Source organism: Triticum aestivum, chromosome 1B (assembly GCF_018294505.1).
Source record: "Triticum aestivum cultivar Chinese Spring chromosome 1B, IWGSC CS RefSeq v2.1, whole genome shotgun sequence".
Classification (NCBI taxonomy): Eukaryota; Viridiplantae; Streptophyta; class Magnoliopsida; order Poales; family Poaceae; genus Triticum; species Triticum aestivum.
The window spans coordinates 671087496-671110288 of NC_057795.1; the positions used below are offsets into that span (position 1 = coordinate 671087496).

General features: G+C 50.2%; 3 protein-coding genes and 1 pseudogene across 5 annotated transcripts; 2 read left to right on the forward strand and 2 right to left on the reverse strand.

Annotated features, from left to right (window-relative positions):
* Positions 1-433: 433 nt before the first annotated feature.
* LOC123082222 (eukaryotic translation initiation factor 2 subunit 3-like) lies at positions 434-10499 on the forward strand (annotated as a pseudogene).
* A 1005-nt stretch (positions 10500-11504) lies between these two features.
* LOC123082235 (eukaryotic translation initiation factor 2 subunit 3, X-linked) lies at positions 11505-14678 on the forward strand. Its single transcript, XM_044504606.1, has 7 exons — positions 11505-12520; positions 12601-12662; positions 12999-13111; positions 13439-13541; positions 13729-13950; positions 14037-14255; positions 14343-14678. Exons 1-7 carry the CDS (start codon positions 12379-12381, stop codon positions 14676-14678), a joined length of 1197 nt encoding a protein of 398 aa, XP_044360541.1. The 5' UTR covers positions 11505-12378.
* Positions 13916-18229, reverse strand: LOC123147508 (pentatricopeptide repeat-containing protein At5g39680). Of its 3 annotated transcripts, XM_044566790.1 has the most exons (4): positions 16102-18229; positions 15524-15579; positions 15166-15319; positions 13916-15080 (listed from the first exon to the last, which is right to left on the reverse strand). In XM_044566790.1, the coding sequence occupies exon 1, from the start codon at positions 18206-18208 to the stop codon at positions 16160-16162; it is 2049 nt and encodes a 682-aa protein (XP_044422725.1). In that variant the 5' UTR covers positions 18209-18229; the 3' UTR covers positions 13916-15080; positions 15166-15319; positions 15524-15579; positions 16102-16159. The 3 variants fall into 3 exon arrangements, with proteins under 3 accessions (XP_044422725.1, XP_044422728.1, XP_044422717.1); XM_044566793.1 differs by lacking the exon at positions 15524-15579; XM_044566782.1 differs by lacking the exon at positions 15524-15579 and having other exon boundaries at positions 15166-15523.
* A 762-nt stretch (positions 18230-18991) lies between these two features.
* On the reverse strand, positions 18992-22172 carry LOC123147526 (uncharacterized). The gene is made up of 4 exons (XM_044566802.1): positions 21896-22172; positions 21084-21435; positions 20079-20206; positions 18992-19680 (listed from the first exon to the last, which is right to left on the reverse strand). The coding sequence occupies exons 1-4, from the start codon at positions 21965-21967 to the stop codon at positions 19246-19248; spliced, it is 987 nt and encodes a 328-aa protein (XP_044422737.1). The 5' UTR covers positions 21968-22172; the 3' UTR covers positions 18992-19245.
* Positions 22173-22793: the final 621 nt, after the last annotated feature.

Consider the following 22793-nt stretch of genomic DNA (forward strand, 5'->3'; position numbering starts at 1 on the left):
TTGCCAAAACCAGGACTGGGTAGAGAAAAACCGGGGCAACGCCAAATAGGGAATTCCTTGCTTAATTCTAGTCGGACACGGACTGGTTGACAGCGTGGCCGGCCCGTCGCCTGGACCTATAAAGTGCTTTGCGCGGCATGGAAGGAACACGCCCAGTTGATTGAATCCAATACCCATCTTTCCAGAAGCTGATCGCTCTAGTCTTGCTCGAACCTCCGTCTACACCACCGGTGACGGCGTCACCCTCGTCTCCGGCGACCGGCTGCTGCGCCCCTTCCCCGCTCGTCCTCTCGTCCACTCGCGCGGCGACCCTCTTCGTCGCGCCACGCTGCCTTGATCTAGAGGTGACCACAGCTCGATCGTGTTCTGTTTTCCTGCAACTCGTCAATCTCATAATCATGTTTGTTACCATATTTTCTTTTCAGTTTCAAACATGGCGGCCGGAGGATTAATGGAGCAGGACCTAAGCAAGCTTGACGTTACAAAGCTCCACCCGTTGTCACCTCAAGTTATCTCACGCCAGGCCACCATCAACATTGGTACTGATACCACCATTCTTTCCCTTTTGGCAGCGTTTTGAGCTTCTCTACGTACTTATCAGTCCATCACTTTCATGTCACACCTCAGGTACAATTGGTCATGTGGCCCACGGGAAGTCTACCGTTGTGAAAGCTATAACCGGAGTTCAGGTATATCCTATCATCATTCGTTATGTTTCCAACATTTCCTTTCAAAGTTCTTAATCTGACTTCTGTATATGCCTGACAAGTGACAAGTACTCCATCCATTCCAAAATAAGTGACTTAACTTTGTACTAACTTTACATTTATCAGTGACTTCTTGTGAGTTTGTCCTATTACTTACTTAGTTGTGCCACCCATATATTATTTTCTGGTATAGGAACGACTAAACTACACATATACTCCCTCCGTTCCTAAATACTTGTCTTTCTAGAGATTTCAACAAGTGACTACATACGAAGCAAAATGAGTGAATCTATACTCTAAATATGTCTATATACATCCGTATGTGCAGTCCATTTGAAATCTCTAGAAAGACAAATATTTAGGAACGGAGGGAGTACTTTGTTCATGCTAGGAATACATTGCAGATGTCTTTAAACCTGATTCACAAAAGTTTGACCTGACCTGGTGCCTGGTGGGAACTCATTTTGATGGCTTTTGATGTGTGCTTCCACCCGTAGTTTATTTTGTATAATATTCTAACGAATGCCTTCATTTTGTTCTGTAGACTGTTCGCTTCAAGAATGAGCTTGAACGTAACATCACTATCAAGCTGGGTTATGCTAATGCAAAAATCTATAAATGCGAGGACGACAGATGTCCACGACCGATGTGCTACAAGTATGTTGAATTTCAAACCGTGTACCAAAAATCATGGAGTTACCATTTCACATTACATTACTCTGGGACATACCACAATAGCAAACAGAGTGGTTGATGGGTGGGAGCTCTCGCGACTCGCCTGGCGAGTCGCCTGGCGACTCCTCGGCCGGCGCCGCCGGGCCAATCCCCTCCGTCCCCACCGTCCTACTCCCAGCAGAGCCACCCCACATCCTCCAACCGTCCACCGCTCGCCTGCTCCGCTGCTTGGCCGCCGACCGGGTTCACCTGCGTGCTCCCGGGCTGCTACCCGCCGCGAAGACGTCATCGCCGCCGTGCCTCGTCCAGGTATCTCCTTCCATGCCCGTGTCCTTGCAACCTTCCTCTCGGGCGTCGCCTTCGACCCTGTCGCCTTTCCATCGCTCTCCCAGCCCGGCGCTCTGTGGGTTTCCGCCCCGTTCGCTGCCGGGTGCTTCTCGCGCTCCGGGATAGCGCGTTTGCTGGAGTACTTCTTCTGCGCCCCCCACGAACGTTTAGTAGCCACGCGCGCTTCGCGCCTTGTCTTCCATGTCCGCGTCGCGAGCCCCGCCATTGCCAGGTTCCTCGTCGAGGTTGGGCCGGAACTCATGGTTGCCATCAACCTCGGCTTGCATGCTTCCCTGCATGCTGCGCGCGGGCGGGTCTCCCACCAGCCCAGCCTTGATGGCCCCATTACTCCGTTCCGGATTGGTGGCCGACGCCTGGCAATCAATTGCCCTGTTCCCCCCATCCCATCGCTCCCGCCCCTACTCCCCCTACCTCCGACACAGGGTGAGGTTTCGCCCTCTGATTCGCTGGAAACAAACCCCACACATGCTGCCGCCCCCCTGCTCCCCAAAACGCGCCATGCGCGGGCTCGCCCGTCCGCGACAATGCGTCGGTGGGGAGTAGCGTTCAATGCGCCGAGGTTGACACTCACGCGGCGCCGGGCCCCGCTACGCCACCCACCGCCTTCATGGCTCCCCGGGGAGGGTGCAGCCCGTTCTTGGCTGCCGTTCTCTCCGTGCCCACACCTCCTCCTCAACCTAACCCTAAAAAGCCCCTCCCTCCCCTCTCGCTGGACGGCTGCTTTCGTTGCCTCTCCACGCGCCACTTTGTGAAGGACTGCAGGGATCCCGTTCGGTGCCGCCGGTGTCGGTTGTCCGGGCACCGCGCCGCCTCCCCTCGCTGCCCCATGGCTCCTCCGCGCCGCGCTGCTGCGTCCCCCCTCCCCCCCGCGCTGCCTCGCTTCCCAACCGCCCGCCCACGCCGCCGCCGCCCCCCCCCCACCACGCCGCCAATCCACCCCGTCCCCCCATGCCCGCATTGCCGCTCTCTCCCCCGTCGGAGGGCTCCCAACCCCGCGCCGTCTCGAGATCGGCGGCTCTAGCAACCGTGCATCTGCCTCCACTCCCGCGGGGAGTGACGCTCCGCCCTCCCCGCCATGCAACCGCGATGTGTTCCTCTCTGGGGTCATTCGCTCTCCACCACCCTCTCCTCCGGCCGCCTCCCCTGACATTGGCCATCCCGAGCCGGTGTTGGCCCTTGCGACCCCCTCCATGCAGCATGCTCACCCTGAGCTGCTTGCGGTTCGGGGGCGGGGCTCGTCGTCCAGTGGGTCGCGCCAATCCTCGCGCTCGCCATCCTCCCTCTCCTCGGGCAACTCGATCCCCTCCGCCGTAGCTGACTCCGAGCGTCCTGATGTGCTCGAGGTGTTTATGCCGGAGGGAGACTACGCCGCGGCCCAGAGGCTTGCCGTGGTGAGCATCGAGCCCCCGAGCGCTTTCATCAACCCCACCACTGCGGTGCAAGCCGCCGTCATGGACCGCATCGGGCACTTGCTGCCTGAGGTGGTGCCGTCGTCGGTGGGCACCATGTATCTCCGGTTCGCGTCTGTGGCGGATCGCGACGAGGCCCTGGCCATGCAGCCCTTCCCCCATGAAGGCGCGCGCATCGACCTGATCGCGGAAGAACTCTTCGATCGTGTGGCGCCGCGCCTCGACGTGTGCGCCATCCTCGCTGCCACAGGCTTCCCCGCCGAGTTCATCAACCCGCGCGGCATCTCCGCCATGTTCTCTGGGTTTGGGAAGGTCCTTGAGATCGATCCACTCGTCCTGGCGGGCAGTGAGCTCGCCACCGTGCGTGCGGTCGTCCTCCTCAAAAATCCTCGCGACGTCCCTTGTGACGTGTGGCCCCTGGGAGGGTGCTGGGGCGCTCGTGTTGTCTCAGTCCGACCCGTCCGGGCCTGGGCGCGCGCTGACTCCTTCACGGCCAACGGAGAGTACCTCCCGTTCTTCTACCCGCCACCACCGCCTTTCGCCCACAACCATGTCGTCTTTCCGGGTCAGCCACTGGGGAGAGGGAGCGTGCAGCCTCGTGCTCCCTTCCACTCTGGAGGCGGGGGGCGCGGAGGAGACGCTGGTCAACTCGACTCCGTGCTGCGCGTCCTCGGCGCGCCCCCCCTTCCAGCATGGCTGCGGCGCGGCCCTCTACGGCTGGGAGGCGCGCACCCGCCCCACTCTCCTCCCCCGGTGGGGCTGCCCCCTTCGGGCTCGCCGTCCTGCTCCGTGTGCTCCTCGGTCGGGAGTGCCGGGTCCGGGATAACAATCGTCGACGTCACCGAGCAGCAGCTGGAGGGCCGTGACGGGCGCGCCGTTGGCGATGCCCCTGGGCCTCGCCGTAGCGCTCGGGTGGTCGGTACCGAGCCTGCGGAGTACGTCAGCATGGAGGCGAAGGCGGTCAAGCTGCGTGCTCTCCGGGACGCGCTCTCCGGGTGCTCACCCTGCCTCAAATCCAAAGTCCTGAAGGACAAGATGCTCGATGGTGTGCACAAGCCCATGACGGCCAAGGCGGTGGCTGAGCTGCGCTGCGCTGTGTCCATCTGGGCTGTTCCGGCGGCCGATGATGCTGATGTCTAGTCTTATCTCTTCCTTTCTCTCGTCTAGCGCTGCATGCGCCTACCCTCGCTTAAGCTTACCTTCCTGTTGCCCGCTCGGGGCTGTGTGTAATTCCGCTCCTAGTTGGGCGTTTGGCCGTTTGTACCTCGGTGTGTGTTTGTGTAATGGATAATCTCTCCTTTGTTGATCTCTCTATTCTCTCTTGGAATGTTCAAGGGCTGGGGGACCCGGATAAGTGTGATATCGTGCGTAACCTTATAGCTTCCACTGATCCCGTCATCACTTGCGTTCAGGAGACCAAGCTGGCCACCCTCCCCGCGTGCAAAGCCCGCTCGTTCCTCCCGGGGCGCCTTGCTTCGTTTGTCTCCAAGGATGCCGATGGGAGTCGGGGTGGCATCACCACCGCTTGGGATGCCCGCCTGTTCTCCTTAGTCTCCTCCTTCGCTTCGGCTTTCATGCTGTCCACGTCCTTCTCCTCCACTACCACCCCGCTCTCTTTCACCGTCACGAACGTCTACGCGCCCTCGGATCATGCTCTCACTATGGAATTTGTAGAGGACCTCACCGCGGTCTCCTCGGATATTCCCGGGCCTTGGATTGCTATTGGGGATTTCAATCTGATTAGGGCTCCCCGTGAGAAGAGTAACAATAACTTTGATGCTTCGAGGGCCGCTGTCTTCAACTCTCTCATCAACTCCCTGGCCTTGCATGAGCTGGCCCTGACGGATCGCCGTTTCACATGGACGAACCGAAGGGATCCGCCGACTCTTGCCCGCCTAGACAGGGCCTTATTTGACAATGACTGGGGGAGTCTTTCCCGGACTCGGCTCTTTCCTCACGCCCCGACCTACCTCTGATCACGTCCCCCTTGTTGTCACTGCGTCCACCCGAATTCCCAAACCGGCTCGCTTCTTCTTCGAGAACTCCTGGTTGCTCAACCCTCGCTTCCTCCCCACTACCATCCCTTCTTGGACAGGCGCGGCGCCCGGGCGCTGCGCGGCGGGGCGGCTCGCTGCACGTAAGAAGAAGTTTTGGTCTGCGGCCAAGGTTTGGAAACGGCAACACAAATACATCCCTACCTATGATAATGATTGCAAATTTGTGGTTGACCTCCTGGATTTCTTGGAAGAGTCCAGATGTCTGTCTACAGATGAAGCGCTGCTGCGGAGTGATGCTCGTAGTTGCCTTGCCGCGTCCATCAAGAGGCAGAGTGCGCACTGGAAGCAGCGGGGGAAGTGCCGTGCGGTTCGAGAAGGCGATGAGAATACCAAGTTCTTCCACGCCAGTGCCTCCCAGCGCCGTCGCGGGAACTGGATCCGCGCGCTTGATGTTGATGGGCTGGAGGTGGTCGATCACCTTGGCAAGGCGGCTGCGCTGCGAGGCTTCTTTGCCAACCTCCTCGGGCGTTGCTGCCTTCCCGACTGGCGTTTCGACCTTGAGGCGCTGTACCAGGGTGTCCAAGGCGTCGACGGGGGCGCCCTTGTGAGCCCCTTCACCCTGGCCGAGATCAAGGACGCGGCGGGGCTCCTCGACCGTTCGAGCGCCCCCGGCCCGGATGGCCTGGGGCCTGCCTTCTACCAAGCTGCGTGGGAGGCGGTATCGGGCGATCTGCTGCAGCTCTTCGACGCCTTCTTTGACGGCTCGGTGGACCTGGAGCCGATCAACCGGGCGTACATTGCCCTCCTGCCGAAAGGGGGTGGGGCGACCCCAACTCCAAGTTCATTCCGCCCCGTCTCCCTGCAGAACTGCGATGTCAAAATCCTCTGCCGGGCGCTCACCACGCGGTTGCAGCAGCAGATTGGGGGGGTGATCGACGTCGACCAGTCCGGATTCGTCTCCGAGCGAAGCATCTCCGAGAACTTCGTCTATTCGACCGAAGTGGTGCAATGCTGCCGCGCGAGGAAAGCCCCCGCCCTCGTCCTCAAGCTGGACTTCGCTAAAGCCTTCGACTCTGTTAATTGGGCGTGCCTTCGTCGAGTCATGGACGTGCGCGGCTTCCCTGAGCAATGGTGCGCGTGGGTGGACGCCATCCTCCGTTCATCACGCTCCACGGTGCTGCTCAACGGAGTGCCGGGGGCGTGGTTCCCCGTCAGGTGTGGGCTTCGCCAAGGAGACCCGATGTCGCCCTACCTCTTCCTCTTGGTGGCGGATGTCCTGCAACGGATGGTGCGGCGCGACCCCCTGCTCCAACACCCGGTGGTGGAGGAAGGAGCACCGATTGTGCTTCAATACGCCGATGACACACTTATCGTCATCCGCGCATCGGTGGAGGCGGCGGCGCGGCTACGACGCATCCTGGACGACTTCGCCGCGGCCACCGGGCTGGGGATCAACTACGGCAAAAGCACCCTGGTGCCGATTCACGTCGCGGACGAGGTGGTGGCTGGGGCTGCGGGGGCCCTCTCTTGCTCTGTACAGGGGTTCCCGCAACCCTACTTGGGCCTGCCGTTGTCGTGGGACAAGCTGACGGCGGCCGACTTCGCGCCGATGCTTGCTAAGGTCGATGCCTACCTGGCCGGGTGGCGGGCACGCCTACTCTCCCCCGCCGGGCGCCTGGTCCTGATCAATGCGGTGCTGGACTCGCTCCCCACGTACGCCATGGCCGACGTCGTCCTTCCCCCGGCCGTGGTTAAAGCCATGGATACGTTTTGCCGGGCATTCCTATGGGCGGCGGCCGACCGTGCCACGGGAGCCCAGTGCCTGGTTGCATGGAGCCAGGTCTGCAGGGCGAAGTGCGAGGGGGGGCTGGGGGTGCGGGACCTTACCACCCAGAACACGTGCCTGCTGCTCAAGATGCTGCATCGTCTACACTTGTCGGAGTCGAGGTGGGCGTCGTGGGTTTGGGCGGAGCTGAATGGCCAATCCCTTCTTCACCCCGGTAGCTGTCGTCATGCCGGGGCGCATGGGCGCTCTCTGCGCGGCATGCTGCCGCTCTACCGCGCCATGTCGCGAGTGCGTGTGCAGGATGGGCGGCGAACCTCCTTCTGGCTCGACTGGTGGCTGCCGTGCGGTCCTCTGAGTGTGGCCTTCCCCGCTCTATACTCGCACACCACGAGCGCCGAGGCCACTGTGTTCTACGTCTGGAACGGTGGGCTCGACCGCATCTTGGTCCCAAGACACACCCGGGCGGGTGCTCGGGAGCGAGAAGCCCTCCTTGCCATTCTCCCTGATGCACCTGTGGCGTCGGGCGTAGATGAGAGGATGCTGCCGCTTTGTGGGCACCCCCGGGCGGGAGGGCTTGTCGCGCGCCGCGCTTATGCCCTCCTGCGCTATGGCGGGCGGCTCTCGCCTCATGCAGCGTTCGTCTGGGGGACGCGCGCGCCGTCGCGGGTGAAGTTCTTCTGCTGGCTGCTGGTCCATCGTCGAGTCAACACTCGGGATGCCCTTCTTCGGAAGACCATTGTTGATCGCGCGGGGGCCGGCTGCCCTGTCTGCTTGGCGGAGCTGGAAACCGCGGACCATCTGATGTTTGTCTGCCCGTTCGCGCGCGAGTTCTGGCGCGCCGTGGGGGGGGGGGGGGTGGTGATCGCGGCCGGGGCGTCGGTAGAGCGACTCTTCGCCCTCGATGTAAGAGTTGCCGTAGGAGATGCCTCTCCCGACACCTTCATCCTCCTATGCTGCTGGCACCTATGGAAGCACCGAAACGGGGTGGTCTTCCAGGCTATGGTGCCATCTCTGGATCGGGTCCTAAGCTGCTGTCGAGAGGATGCTGTTCTCTGGCGAGAACGGCTACGTCCACGGGATCGTGCGGATGTTGATGCGTGGGTGCGTGCGCTGACGCGGTGATCTGATCTTAGCTTTGTTAGGACTCCCCCACCCCACCCCAAGAGTATGCTGATGTTTGTAAAAATGAGGACCTCCCCCTAGTGGTGATTTGGCAATAAAATTCAGGTGGAGGGATCGCTATCCCTCCCCCGGTGACAGTTCAAAAAAAAAACATTACATTACTCTAGATTTTATTACTTTCATGCTGTTTACAGTTTAAAGCAAAGAAATTCAGGGGCACTGTTCTATACTCACATATATATTATTGAACCTGTCTGTGCATATGATTATTTTCTACTGAATATATGGTAGTATACTCATAATTTTTTTTTGCGGGTGATGGTAGTATACTCATGATTGGAGTATCAAATTTGATCTCCAGATATTAAATAGCGTACGATTACTGCTCTGTTTTTTAAGCTCCTGTACACTATTTGACTTCTGTTCAATTATGCAAAAGGCTTATGGAAGCGGAAAAGAAGATTCTCCTGTCTGTGATGTTCCTGGGTTTCCGTTTCAAAAAAAATGTTCCTGGGTTTGAAAACACTAGGATGAAGCTTATGAGACATGTTTCCTTTGTTGATTGTCCGGTATGATGAAGCCTCCCCTACCCTGTTACTGCTATGAATGTTCTCTTGTACAGTTCTAGTACACTAACATTGTTGGATTGTCCTATCCGGGTGATTAGCAACATTGTCGATCAGCTAGTTTGCTGTCAAGTATGTATTTATGATCATAAAGTTTCTCCATCCCTTTGAACAGGGTCACGACATTCTCATGGCCACAATGCTTAATGGAGCAGCTATCATGGATGGAGCCTTGCTTTTGATAGCAGCAAATGAGAGCTGCCCACAACCCCAGACATCCGAGCATCTTGCGGCTCTTGCGGGTCTCAAACACCTCATAATTCTGCAGAATAAGATTGATGTTATCCAGGAGAGTGCAGCAGTGAACCAGCATGAAGAAATCCAAAAATTCATCCAGGTAACTACTGTTCGTCGTTTCTCTTGTTATAATTAGTACATGTCTTGCCTTTACCGTTTCATCTTTACTCCCATTTGTGTATGTAGGGCACGAAAGCTGAAGGTGCTCCTGTGGTGCCAATATCTGCCCAGCTCAAGTACAACATTGATGTCATCTGTGAATACATTGTGAAGAAAATCCCCATTCCGGAGAGGAACTTCACATCACCTCCCAACATGATTGTCGTTCGCTCCTTTGATGTCAACAAGCCTGGTTCAGAGGTTGATGAGATCAGAGGTGGGGTGGCAGGTGGCACCATCCTCAGGGTATGTATCTACAACTAAGTCTCAAGAACATAGGTGTTGCGTTTTTTCCATGTGGTGAAATATGAAGTGAATGTCGATACTCTTATTTACAGGAGTCCTGAGGGTGAACCAGAACATTGAAGTTCGCCCTGGCATGGTCATAAGGATGCGAGCGGCAACGTGAAATGCTCCCCGATCTACTCGAGGATCGTCTCGCTCTACGCCGAGCAGAATGAACTCCAATTTGCTGTGCCAGGAGGGCTTATTGGTGTGGGAACGACCATGGATCCGACTTTGAGTCGTGCAGATAGGCTGACCGGCCAGGTCCTGGGAGAAATCGGGTCGCTCCCTGATGTGTTCGCAGAGCTTGAGGTTTGTCAAATCTTTCATTCTTTTTTCCAAAACAGAGATATACTCTACTAGCTGTTGATGATGATATCCTTGGACTACATAGGTTTGTCAAATCTTTTACTACCTCTGCACTTAATATAAGATGTTTTTCGAAGTATGACAGTGTCAAAAACGTCTTATATTTTGATACGGAGGGAGTATAATTTTAGCCATGTATACGAAGAAAGTTGTGGATTCTGGCAAGGGTAGTCTCTCTCTCTACTGCCCCTTCTTGCAGCAGTCCGCACCGGTTAGAATGGCATAGCATGTCACGCTATACTGCCGAGGCTCCTAAGACAGAGCAACATCAGAAACTAGATATATATATTCAGATAACAAGCGCATTTCATACTGCATATTGCAGGCCAGGAGAGAAAAAGGTCTCGAAAATCCAACGCGGAGAAGACTTGTCCAGCAACAACGATGGAATGCAGCAGATCGTCACCCCTTGATCCTGTGTCTCTGCTTCCACCCCAGCGTTGCTATGAAGACTTCCCCAGCAAAGCAATCATCTCAACCTTTCTTACGCCCTCCTTCATTACCCTTTGCTTTTCTGGATTCATCTATAAAACAAACCAATCGTGTAGTAGCATTTTAATCATCAAGTTGACGGGCACACAAGGATCAGATACCTTGTTTTTTTTTCAAACATCACTTTGTTTCTCAATCTCCAGATTGTCCAACATACAGCTGCTACCCCAAAAGAAACCATTATTTCTCTCCTGCTTTTGGAAAGATACCAGCCATATGTTGAACAGATCCTTTATGTTATTAGGAATCTGTGTAGAACCAAAGGCACAATGCACAGTGTTCCATAACAATCTGGCTATTGAACATCTCAAAAAAAGATGGTAAATACTTTCTTCTTGCATACAAAAAGGGCAATTTTTCTCCCCTTTTTCCATCCTCTCTTGTGTAAATTGTCTCTAGTCAGGAATCCGGCTAGAAAGAAGGAGTTGGGTGCACCCTCCGGTCAGCGGCGACGGAGGAAGGCAGGATCTGCCACGAGAACGCGCCGCTGCCTGCACGTCATGGCACATCGGAAGATTGTGGCGGCATTGTCGGTGCGGCCGAGGATCTCCAGGATGATATCGTTCGAGAGCGCAGCGGCGAGACTGACCGATTCCGCCGTGCAGGTTTCTATCCTCCGTCCGGGGGCAATTGATCTGAGCGGCGTACTTGTTAATTTGTTGGGCCCGATGGACGTAGGTGCGCGCGCCCGTTTTGTGTTGGAGTCGCGGAACTCGACTTTGCTATTTTGCTACTAGTATGAGCCGATCGAGCAAAGACGCACCTAATTAAACGCAGGCGACGCCGTCAAAAACAAAACAGTTTTACTAAAACACATCTAGATATGCCATAAGTAGTGCACATCTAAGCCCTATATTGTTGATCTTACACGAAGATTCGTGTGAGTATTTTCTTTTCTCATTTTTATGCTTTTTTAAGTCACTTGGATGTGCAATAACTATGGCACATCTAGATGTGCCCTAGACGCACCCAAAATAAAAATTACGTTACATCATTGATTTCTTGCACAAGAAAAGAGTCACAAAATAATTCTCGACAATCAAGTTGCTCACAATTGATACTTTTTGCATCTTGCCCTGCTACCACTTATTAACCAAGACATGAAAAAGTGTTCACAACTTTGAAAAAGTTTGCAAAATCAAAAATTGTTCCATGATTTGAAAGATGACTGTGCTTTTTTTTTGAGAATTTTAAAAAGTTAAAGAATTCAAGAAACATGATCGTGGGTTGAAAAATCAATGTTCACAATTTTTTGAGAACTTCTCAAATTTGGAAAAAAAAATTCAATTAAATAAAATGTTCACGGATTTTAAATAACTCCATGAATTTTAAGTATGTTCGTAAATGCAAATATTTACTCAAGTATTCTTAAAATCATGATTCCGAAAAATATTCACGGATCTTAAATATGTTTGTGAATTAGTAAAATGACCAGGAATGTGAAAATTGTTCACAGATTTGGAAAAAGTTCGCTTCTTTAACATATTTCATTAATTTGAAAGAATGTTCACATGTTCAGAGAAATATTCATGGATTTGAAAAAACGTTCGTGAAATTTAGAAAGTTCATGAATTTGATTTATTAACTGTAAAAGTTTCAAGGATTTTAAAATGATGAAAAATGAAAATAAGCAAGGAAAATGAAAAGAAAGACATATATTAAAAACAAGCCGAAAAAAGAAAACAGAAGAAAGGGGCAAATCTAAAAATGCCACGGAAAAAACTGGACTAGAGCCTTGCCAAAACCAGGACTGGGTAGAGAAAAACCGGGGCAACGCCAAATAGGGAATTCCTTAGCTTATTAATTCTAGTCGGACACGGACTGGTTGACAGCGTGGCCGGCCCGTCGCCTGGACCTATAAAATGCTTGGCGCGGCATGGAAGGAACACGCCCAGTTGATTGAATCCAATACCGCAGACCAAGCCACAATAGCTCGCCCGCCATCTTTCCCAGACGCTGATCGCTCTAGTCTCGCTCGAACCTCCGTCTACACCACCGGTGACGGCATCACCCTCGTCTCCGGCGACCGGCTGCTGCGCCCCTTCCCCGCTCGTCCTCTCGTCCACGCCCGCGGCGACCCTCTTCGTCGCGCCACGCTGCCTTGGTCTAGAGGTGACAACAGCTCGATCGTCTTCTGTTTTCCTGCAACTCATCAATCTCAGAATCATGTTTGTTGCCATATTTTCTTTTCAGTTTCAACACATGGCGGCCGGAGGATTAATGGAGCAGGACCTAAGCAAGCTTGATGTCACAAAGCTCCACCCGTTGTCACCTCAAGTTATCTCACGCCAAGCCACCATCAACATTGGTACTGACTGACACCACAATTCTTTCCCTTTTGGCAGCGTTTTGATCTTCAGTACTCATCGCTTTCTTGTCACACCTCAGGTACAGTTGGTCATGTGGCCCACGGGAAGTCTACCGTTGTGAAAGCTATAACCGGAGTTCAGGTATATACCATCATTCGTTATGCTTGCAACATTTTCTTTCCAAGTTCTTAGCCTGAATTCTGTATATGCCTGACAAGTGACAAGTAAATATCACAGTTATCAGTGACCGGTTTTGAGTTTGCCCTATTACTTACTTAGTTGTGCCACGCATATATTGTTTTTTGGTATATGAACGAGTAAAGTACACATATAGTACTTTATTTATGCTAGGAATACATTGCAGATGTCTTTAAACCCGATTCACAAAAGTTCGACCTGACCTGGTGGGAACTCATTTTGATGGCTTTTCATGTGTGTTTCCATCATTCTAACAAATGCCTTTATTTTGTTTTGTAGACTGTTCGCTTCAAGAATGAGCTTGAACGTAACATCACTATCAAGCTGGGCTACGCTAATGCAAAAATCTATAAATGCGAGGATGACAGATGTCCACGACCAATGTGCTACAAGTATGTTGAATTTCAAATCATGCACCAACAATCATGATGTTACCTTTTTACATTATATTACTCTAGATTTTATTACTTTCACCCTTTTTACAGTTTAAAGCAAAGAACTTCAGGGGCACTGTTCTATACTCATATATATTATTGAACCTGTGACCTGTCTGTGCATATGATTATTTCCTACTGAATACATGGTAGTAAACTCAGATTGGAGTATCAAATTTGATCTCCAGATATTAATTAGCGTACAATTATTTACCACACACACTCAAAATCACTGCTCTGTTTTTTATACTCTTGAACACTATTTGACTTACGTTCAATGTAAAGGGCTTATGGAAGCGGAAAAGAAGATACTCCTGTCTGTGATGTTCCTGGGTTTGAAAACACCAGGATGAAGCTTCTGAGACATGTTTCCTTTGTTGACTGCCCGGTATGATGACCCTCCCCCCCCCCCCCCCCCCCACCCCCCCTTTACTGTTATGAATGTTCTCTTCCACAGTTCTACTAGTACACAAATGCTTAAGTAACATTGCCCTACCCGGGTGATTAGCAACATTAATTGTCGGCTTGTTTGCTATCAGTTATCTATCATAAAGTTTAGCCATCTCTTTGAACAGGGCCACGACATTCTCATGGCCACAATGCTTAATGGAGCAGCTATCATGGATGGAGCCTTGCTTTTGATAGCAGCAAATGAGAGCTGCCCACAACCCCAGACATCCGAGCATCTTGCGGCTCTTGCGGGTCTCAAACACCTCATAATTCTGCAGAATAAGATTGATGTTATCCAGGAGAGTGCAGCAGTGAACCAGCATGAAGAAATCCAAAAATTCATCCAGGTAACTACTGTTCGTCGTTTCTCTTGTTATAATTAGTACATGTCTTGCCTTTACGGTTTCATCTTTACTCCCATTTGTGTATGTAGGGCACGAAAGCTGAAGGTGCTCCTGTGGTGCCAATATCTGCCCAGCTCAAGTACAACATTGATGTCATCTGTGAATATATTGTGAAGAAAATCCCCATTCCGGAGAGGAACTTCACCTCACCTCCCAACATGATTGTCGTTCGCTCCTTCGATGTCAATAAGCCTGGTTCGGAGGTTGATGAAATCAAGGGTGGGGTGGCAGGTGGCACCATCCTCAGGGTATGTAGTTGTAGATGCTCAGTCTCAAGATTGTAGCTGTTATTTTTTTTCTTCTGTGGTGAATAATGTTGATACTCTTATTTACAGGGAGTCCTCAGGGTGAACCAGAATATCGAGGTTCGCCCTGGCATGGTCATGAAGGATGCCACGGCCCTGTTAAGGAGCCACGCCGCCCAGCCCAGCCCGCCCCCTGCCGAGGATCTTGCCGGCGGGCGATGCCGTGCTCGCGTGCGCCACCACGGCGTTGCCCGCGTACGACGCGTGTATGCCGTCGACGCGGGCACGGTATCCGACGAGGAGATAGTACGCCGTCTTCTGCTCCGGCGCACCGCGCGCCACAGGTGCGCGAGCAGGGCCTGCAGCGACGGGATTGCATCTTCACATGTACAGTTGAGAATTTTTGTAACAAAATGCGTGTCTTGAAGGATCGCAAGAAAATTTGTGATGTGGGAACTTCGAGCTAGGATCGATTTGTGATGTGGAAACTTGGGGCTACCGGTCTCAGTGATGATACTCCGTTGTCGCACAAAGAATGGACAGAATACAACGGTGATGCACGCTGTCGTGGTAAATGTACGTTAGGTGATGAAGGATGTTCAGTTGAGCTGACAAATTTCAGGTTTTTGATCTGCTTCAGAGAGAGAATGGCTCACTTTCCTTGTCGACATATTTGTACGCTCACATGGCAATGTGTGGTTTGGTCAAACCAAAAGTTCTCAAGAATCAGGGAAGACAAAGACCTGTTCTGTTGATTCCAGGTACTCCTATACGTCACTGTAAATGTGATAGTATATAAAAATCATTCCCACTGATATGGGGGGAGACCTGAAAGAAGGAATATCACAACAGGTCAGACAAAAGGAGCAAGGAAGAAATGAAATTGCAAAGAGCAAAGGGAAAAGCAGCAAACCTGGGATGATCGACCGCGGGAACGATGATCGACCTGGGATGTTCACTTAGACAAACGTGAACATCGTGTTGTCTGTTTTGCTTGAGCGACACCGGCAGCAAGCAAGGGGATCTGCTGCAAGACGGGAGCAGGGCGACGGGCAGCGCCAAGAACTCTGCTCAAGACGCAAAGTTGAAGAACATCACAACTCATGCGGAGAAAGAGGAAAACCTCCAGAGAGAAAAGGGGTTGTTTCTGTTGAAAAACAACATGCAGATGCAGGAACCCGTGCACTGTGTATGCTTGAGCAGATATCCTTGTAGTGTTTTTTTACTTGATGAAGCAATAACAACTTCTGCCAGTAGTAAACATAACTCACCTGGAGCATCATGCAGCAGGCAACAAATGAGTTGCTGTCGCTAACTTCTTAGATTACTGATCCAAATGAAGAGCAATATAAATGCTATTGGCAAGTTAAGGAAAAAACACTATTTGCAAAAAAAGGTTAACATCTCCAGATCAAAATGAACAGCTCTACAAATTCTGTAGGAATAGACATCTAGCCAGACACATCTATTGACAAAGTTCATCATCCAGTTAATGTTCAGTGTGTAGGAAAAAAATGCTAATTGTCGAACATTATAGGTGTATGTATGTAAACTAAACGTTATATAGTATATAGTACTCCCTCTGTAAAGAAATATAAGATTGTTTAGATCACTATTAGTGATCTAAACGATCTTATATTTCTTTACAGAGGGAGTATATCTGATCAACTACATGATCAAAGATAGTGAACAGAGACACTGTTGCAGTGGTAACATTCACACATTTTACAGGTGAATTCCTGTTGTCTTTCCGTCTCTATTCGGTCAAGCAAATTGACTTTTTCAGTTACAAAAATCCTTATAATATTTACAGATTCTAACCTTGGCTCTAGAAAATAAGATGACATACCATGTTGATGTCCATAACAACACATATGCTCTGGAGCTTCTGACAACAAAGGTGTGGATCACCAATAGTCATCACATGAGCATACCCCATCCTCTATACAATGAAACCGAACAGTATCCCTCACAACTATTCTTCTTCTTGTCACAAGAGAGATGAGTTTGATAGCAACATGGCAATCATCGCATATCCTGAGGTTTTTCATTATGCGGATAGTTGCTCCTTCGGGGCTGTGAATAAGGCCAAACGCAAGAGCCATTTTCTCGCTGTGATACATAAGATGCTCTTCCTTTTGTTCATCCTCAACATCATGTAGGACAACTGCAAAATTCGGAGCATATCCGATCACTTTGATCTGGTCTATCAACTCTTTGAGCTTTATGGTGATCTGGTTTATCCATGGGTGATTCTTGTCGTCTGATGTGAAAACCTGGACCTCACTTCCTACTTGGATCCAACTAACACCAGGCTCTTTCCTAACACCCCTCTCTCTCATCAGCTTCCGGACCTTCACGACACCATCCCATCGGTTTGCTTTTGCATACATGTTAGAAAGCAAAACATAGGTTCCTACATCATTGGGTTTCAACTCAAGGATCTGCTCAGCTACTCGATGACCCAGGCCATAGTTTTTATATACCTGGCAAGAACCTAAAAGCGATTTCCACGCAACAACGTCAGTGCCAATACAGTTGCTCAATATGAACTGTTCCGCCTCATCTAGCCGTCCAGCTCTGCAGAGCAAACCAACCATGCAAGTGTAATGTTCTCTTCCAGGTTTTATACCCATTTCCTTCATCATAATGTTCAAGTAGTACAATCCTTCATCGACAAGACCCAACTGTGCACAAGCTGACAGCACCCCAACAAAGGTCACATAGGATGGGGCTTCTTCAGCAGACAACATATCATGAAATACACGCATGGCTTCTCTTGCAAGGCCATGATGAGCATAGCCTATTATGATCGAATTCCACGAGACCACGTCGCGACATGGCATAGAAAGGAAGACTCTCCATGCATCACTAATGCTGCCACTTTTTGCATACATATTAATGAGGGCATTACAGACAGACAGAGCACCCCAATGCCCAGTTTTCACAGCAGAGGCACTAAGTGCATTGCCATTTTTCAAGGCTGCAAGACCAGCACAACTGTTGAGAGCCACGGCATAAGTGAACTCATTTGGCCGAATTCCTTCCATTTCCAAATCTAAGAACAACTGCAATGCCTCTTCAAACAGCTCATTCTGGGTATAGGCAGTCATAACAGCTGTCCAAGAAACAACATTCTTTTCTGGCAAAACCTCAAATGCGGAATGAGCATCACAGGCGCACTCACATTTCCCGTACATATCAACCAGAGCGCTGCCCACATACACATTCAGCTCGAGCCTCCTCTTCAACGCCTGGGCATGCACTTGACGACCAAGCAGCAGCTCTTTGGTGCTAGCACAATGCCCAAGAACTGCGACATACGACACATGGTCCCATTGCTCAACTTCTCCGACCATGCTTCTCACAACCCTGACCGAACCATCAAACTTGCCCTTGTCAAGAAACCCATTGATCATCGAGTTGAACGCGAAAGCGTCGAAACCAGACACACTCTCAAACACCTTGACCGCATCCTCCACGTGAGCGCACTGGCAGTACATGTGCAGCAACGCGTTGCAGACATAGTGGTGCTCCGCCAGCCCAGACTTGACGGCATGCCCATGGCACTGCCTCCCCATGTCGTAGCTCCGGACATGGGCCGTGGCCGACAGGGCGGTGGACAGAACGTACTCGTTGAGGTCGAAGTCGGCCGCCCTGAGCAGCGCGAGCGCGTCCCCGTGGCGCCCGGAGGAGGCGTAGCCGGACATGAGGAGGCTCCCGGAGACCGGGTTGCGGGAGGGCATTGCGTCGAACACCCGGCGGGCAAGGCCGAGGCAGCCGCACTTGGCGTAGAAGGCGATGAGGTGGTTGTGCAGGACGACGTGGAAATGGGACGCTCTCAGCATATGCGCGTGGACTGCCTTGCCCGCAGACAGCTTGCCGGCGGCCGCCGCTGTGCGAAGCACGGCCGCGGCCGCGTGCAGCTGGAGAGCGGCGCCGCCGAGACCAGCCATGGGAATACTACCAGTTTTGGACAGCTCGGGTCAAAAGGGACGGTCGACCTAATGCCCAGTTTTTTCTTTCACTCGATGGACCATTTGGGGGCCCACTTCGGCCCATGAGACGGCAGGTGCAGCCCGTACCTCCAAAGAGGCCGAAATAACTGTTTTAACCTTTTTCTAAAGAAAACTGTTTTAACCTTTTTTGTCTCAAAAACAAAAAAATGTTTTAACCTTTTGAACGAAGTTTGGCACGATTTGACCCCTATTCGAAAGTTTTGCACAATCTGATGGTCGGACCGGTACACGGCAACGATAGGCTATATGGGCTACCGCTATAGTCAATGGCGGTAGCATAGGGTCCACACTCACCGCCACCATCTCCGGTGCATCGCAGTAAAGTATTGATGCAGTCTGGGTGTCCACATAAGTATTTTTTTCTTTAATAAAAAATAACAATTTGTCCAAATAATTGTAGAATGGAGTTTTGTAAAATAATCATGTTTACTTATCTGTAACTATCTTTAGAAATTCCCCCAAGAATACAAACATGTATGATGCCTAGGTTAAGAGGCATATAGTCTATTAACCATCTAATTTTATTTATGCACTAACGTTCGATGTAAAAAAAGTGGTAAAAGTTATTAAGTACCTTAAGGTTGATTTTTTATGTAATAAAATAGTTAAAGGTAAGTAAAAAATATGTTTTCTAGAAAATAATCCATATCCAATATTAATTGGATAATTTTTTTTGTCAGGCAAAAAGAAATGAACTAAAAAAGTAATATTACACTAGTGTAAAAAACGTTCTTGTATTATGGGGAGGCAGCATAAACAAGTACAGAACCGTGCCACTAAAATACTGCATTCATTCACTAGTAACATAAAACTAGCAAAAAATAGCATTCATATTTCTTCTAGTGTTACCAGCGTATTACATTCTCTAGTGGTCTCCTCAGCGAAATCTATCCGAAAAGCTAAGTGGAAAAAAAAACTCTTCAAGAAAGACACGAGAGGAAATATAGGCGGTGATATAGACATCCAACCGGCGGCTAATCTTTCCAGCCATCCTTGGTCGACCTCCTCGAAGCCAGACCTTTCGACGACAGGTTGGGCATGGAGTTCGACGGTGTTGACGGCGCCTCCTCGTCGTCCCAGTCATCTCCCCAGTTGTCGTCCCACTGGTCAGGCTGATCAGCTTCTTTCTTCCCTCCAACGGAGACCGGTAGCTCCGGTGCGTCGAGCTTCTGGTATGCTGGCCCACCATCTTGCTTCCGCGCCCTACGGAGTTTGACACATAGTCCCACCAGCCCAAGGAGAACAAATACGGGCACCAGCATGTAGGTTGGAGTAAGCCGCATTGGTATCGCTCGGCCTGTGTTCCTTGTGACTGCGGTCTCAAGATTGATTTTACAGGTTTCTTCTGCGACTTTGAGAACTATCGCCATGTCATTCACGGTATCGCTGACAGAAACACTCACCTGCGTCTGAATTAATAATGACAGCAGAGGAAGAGAAGATCAGTATAACATTCAGATAGCACTAAAATCAGAATGCCAAGGGCCCAGTTTCCATATTGAAGTTGATAAGAGCAAAGATAGTGTATTAAACATTAGGCAAACACGATATATCACATTAACACCCGTAATCAATCATGTAACAGCAGACAATTTTTTTTGAATTTTGCATTCACGGGCATGGAAAGTGCAATAGGACACTCATATGCTTGTTGAACAAACTTTCACAGCAAAAGGGAAAAGAAATGGCATTTTCTTCAGAACACTCCATGCAAAACCAAAATACTGAGACATTTTACACGAAACAATTAAGACATAAAAACCAACAATATATCTTCAAAGATTAATTATCATGCACAGTAGCATACCTCATTGTGACCGTTTGCTTCAACATGAACTGTATCTTCTGCTAAGATGACATAATCTGGAGCCGTTATGCTAACATCAAGTGGGTTTGTGCCTTTGTTGTCCATCAAAAGGGATAGAGCTGACGAATCTGGTTTCAATTGTAACAGGTCACTTATGTGCAAAAATGTGGAAAGGGCTGGAAAGAACTAAGATGAGTACATGAAAAAAACTTCAGAGAGATCACAGGAAGAATATCTTGGCGAATATTCCATTCGAGAAGAAATAATGGATAGTAGGTGTTCTTGAGGCAACACTGAAAAAGTTCTACAGGGACTCCGTTTGCACTTTAGCAAAAATAAATTATATCTGATATAGCACTAGTTGCAAGTATGCTAGTCTTTGTTTGTGGCCCCACCTAGACCAAAACTGTAGCCAGGGAATATCATGACCAAAACCAAGGTCTACAACTGATAGCACTAGTTTTCGCGACACACTGATAGAGAAACTAACTATGAGTGGCAACTCATTAATGTCATGTCAGTTGTGCCAACCGTCCAATTCTATCATTGGCATATTATGGTAGCAGCAATTGATAGCACTAGTTTTGGCTACACGTTGACAGAGAACTTAACTATAATTGGCAACTTATTAATGTCACAAGGCCAAACCATAAATTGCATCATGTGCTTTGGTATATCTAATTTTTTGCTTGATGGCGCCAATTACATCCAACCGTTATTTGACAGACAACAAAAGGGAAACATCTTAGTGGCATGGTTGACCAAGTTTCAGATTCCCAACATGGATGAGCCCGTCAGTTTGATCTTCCAACTTTTGAATACTACATTGATACTTGATGAGAAAAACATCAGTTTAGCTGCCATAAGACCATGGCAAGCATTCAAAAGGAATGAAATAATGTTTGATCTAGCAGGTTTATATGCATGATAGAAACAAGGCATATAATATCGTAAGCAACTACACACAACCAGAGAGCAAGGAAGAACAAATGACTAGAAAATCACCTCCAGAAACTTTCAAGCAGGCGATGAACTTCTGTTTTTCAATGAGACATCTATGGGATGGATCACATTCGCCAATGAGTGGATCCTGCAAGAAGTCCGTCGAGGATGTTGTTGTGTTGCCATCTTTGTCATTTGGTTTCTGTACTGGCTCATCTTTCCCAGTGCTAGTTCCTTCGACGGAATTATCCGTGTTAGTGTTCTCAGTAATGACGTTCTTGAGCTCCCCCTCCCCGTGTACCTTCTGTTGCGTGTTAGGATCTGCCTCGCCATTCTGCCCTGTCCTCCCAACACCTGGATCCGCTATACCGGTACCATTGTTTCCTCCTGCTGGTAGGATACCAGCGGTGCTATCCTGAATTCAAAAGAAAACGTGTCAATCAGAGACAAAAACGAATAAACATCGCTGCTGTATTGATGTATTGATGCTGTATTGATGTAGCTGTCTGAAATTAAGTTTGCATGGCAGGTGCCTCACTACTAGATCACTGCTGCAGTGCTTTAAACTGTCTGAAATTAAGCTTGCATGGGAGTGCTTGGCAGCAAATTTGTTCACCAGCCCCCAATCTGACCCAGCGCTACTGATGCGGAATTCATATCATCGGAGGCAACGCAACACCCTAAATACAGAGGAGTGAATAGTGGTATGTAGTGCGAAATTTAAATCAAGCTCTCTGCGTCGTCTCATCTAATGGCGGAAGCAGAGCTCCCCAGATCGCACCAACTCTAACGCAGGGTGGGACGGGGGGCAACCGGGCAGACGACTCTCTGGAGGTTCGGCGAGGGAGGGGGGCAGGGAGGGAGGGGACCTTCACCTCGGCTGCTGCTGCTGCGACGGCGGCGGCCGAGAAGGCGAGCAGGAGGAGGAGCGCCGCCGCCCGCCGCATCACCGCCGGCCGACTGAGCCCGGGGCGGGGCGGGGCGGTTCCGGACGAATGGCGCCGGACTGGGGCGTCCGCGTCGCCGGGCGGAGATCTGGAGGAGAGGAGAGGCGAGGCGATTTGGTGGGAGACGGCGAGGATCCCCGGGAGCGGAGGAGACCCGAGGGAAACTAGACGGCAACTCGAGGAGGCGTGGTGGAATAAAAATAAAGAAGAAGCATAAAAAAACATGCGAAAAGAAAAGGAAACGAAGGCGGCCGGCACATCTGCTCGGCGAGTATGCCATTTGGGCTTCAAGCGGCCGCACTCCACAAGCTGCTGTTGTAAAAGCATCTACAATTGGACCCGGCAAAATTCGCTCCAGAACGTTGAGTGCTCGCGGACAATGACCGGTCAAGACTTAAATATTCGAGTGAACAAGCGAGTACCTCATTTTAAATCATCAAATTCATAAAATTACATTAGAGACCGGATGTGTGCTCATTGTGTTTGTATCCACTTGATGCTTCATCTGAGTCAATAAAATTCACCCTTTGTCAAAAAAAATTCATAAAATTACATGCCCCCACTCGTTTTTTCACTGTTAAATTACATAAAAAACGAGTGAACAAGCGGCTTCATCTGTTGAGTATAAATTTCACTTTTAAATTGGCAAGTAGATTGATTGAATCTAGATTCACGTCGTAATTTCATATAAAAAATTCACTTTTAAATCTGGTTGGCTTTATAATCGATCGAGCCATTAACTCGTATCTATGTTTCTCAAAGAAAAAATTTGTGTATATATTTGCCCCCTCTCGTTTTTCGTCCTGGCTCCGCCCCTACTCCGCTG

Coding starts and splice junctions, on each gene's coding strand:
- LOC123082235 (XM_044504606.1), top strand. CDS start 12,379: ATGTTTGTTGCCATATTTTCTTTTCAGTTTCAACACATGGCGGCCGGA. Junction 13,542..13,728: donor TTTCCTTTGTTGACTGCCCG/GTATGATGACCC, acceptor CTCTTTGAACAG/GGCCACGACATTCTCATGGC. Junction 14,256..14,342: donor CAGGTGGCACCATCCTCAGG/GTATGTAGTTGT, acceptor TCTTATTTACAG/GGAGTCCTCAGGGTGAACCA.
- LOC123147508 (XM_044566793.1), bottom strand. CDS start 18,208: ATGGCTGGTCTCGGCGGCGCCGCTCTCCAGCTGCACGCGGCCGCGGCC.
- LOC123147526 (XM_044566802.1), bottom strand. CDS start 21,967: ATGCGGCGGGCGGCGGCGCTCCTCCTCCTGCTCGCCTTCTCGGCCGCC. Junction 21,436..21,895: donor TCGCAGCAGCAGCAGCCGAG/GTGAAGGTCCCC, acceptor TTTTGAATTCAG/GATAGCACCGCTGGTATCCT. Junction 19,681..20,078: donor AAGCAAACGGTCACAATGAG/GTATGCTACTGT, acceptor TTATTAATTCAG/ACGCAGGTGAGTGTTTCTGT.